This window comes from Haliaeetus leucocephalus, unplaced genomic scaffold (assembly GCF_000737465.1).
Source record: "Haliaeetus leucocephalus isolate CR32 unplaced genomic scaffold, Haliaeetus_leucocephalus-4.0 Scaffold227, whole genome shotgun sequence".
In the NCBI taxonomy this organism is placed as follows: Eukaryota; Metazoa; Chordata; class Aves; order Accipitriformes; family Accipitridae; genus Haliaeetus; species Haliaeetus leucocephalus.
The window spans coordinates 289,293-290,090 of NW_010972663.1; the positions used below are offsets into that span (position 1 = coordinate 289,293).

The following is a 798-nucleotide window of genomic DNA, read 5'->3' on the forward strand; positions in this document are numbered from 1 at the left end:
CCCCGGTGTCCCCCATCCCCACCCAGGAATGCCACCGACGCTACCCATTGATGGATCCCCCCCCACCTCGGTCCCCCCCGGCTGGTTTCTCCTCATCCCTTGTCCCCTCCAATAACTCGGCGGCTTCATCCGGTGCTGAGATGCCGCCAGCGATGCCGGTGATGCCGTGGAGCTCGGCCAACCGATGGAAGGTCTGCGCCAACAGCAGGACACCCGTCAACCCCAGCAGCAGATACGCTGGTGGTGGTGGGACAAGACATCAAGAACCCAGCCTCAACCCATCCAAGACCTCCAATTTTGGGGCGGGGGGAGTCCAACCCCCCCCAGTTCTACTCACCGGCTACGGCTACTTGGTAGAGTTGCCTCAACGGTTGACCCGGTTGCTCGGCCGGCACGAGATCCCCCAACCCAATGGTGCAAAGAGAGATCATGCAGAAGTAGACGGCGTCCAAGTAGGTCCAAGTACCTTCAAGGACGTAGAACCCGGTGGCGGGGAGAAGCACCAAGACCCCCGAGGTGATGCCCACCAAGAAGACGAAGTGGATGTGGGCGGCCCCACGCCGGCTGTAGCCCCATCGCACCTGTAGGTACAACCGGGGACGGTGGACCAAGGGCACTGTCAACCGTCGGACGGCTGCCGTCAGCGTCAACATGGTGATGGGGACGCCCACCACGGCGTAGGCCATGCAGAAGGCTTTGCCGGTTGCCGAGAGGGGGGCCACTGAGCCATAGCCTGTTGCAGGGGGGAGGAAGAGGGAGGGGTTAATGGGGTGCCCCCCACCCCTCAACCCAGAGCTG

General features: G+C 63.3%; 1 protein-coding gene across 1 annotated transcript in view; it reads right to left on the minus strand.

The window, feature by feature from the left end:
• Positions 1–40: 40 nt before the first annotated feature.
• The window catches only part of KCNK6 (potassium channel, subfamily K, member 6), a 4,282-nt gene continuing 3,524 nt past the window's right edge, over positions 41–798 (minus strand). Inside the window, exons 2-3 of the mRNA XM_010567198.1 lie at positions 338–733; positions 41–237 (exon numbers count right to left, since the gene is read on the minus strand). Of these exons, the coding sequence (XP_010565500.1) occupies positions 41–237; positions 338–733 (593 nt within the window). The remainder of the gene's footprint in view (positions 238–337; positions 734–798) is intronic.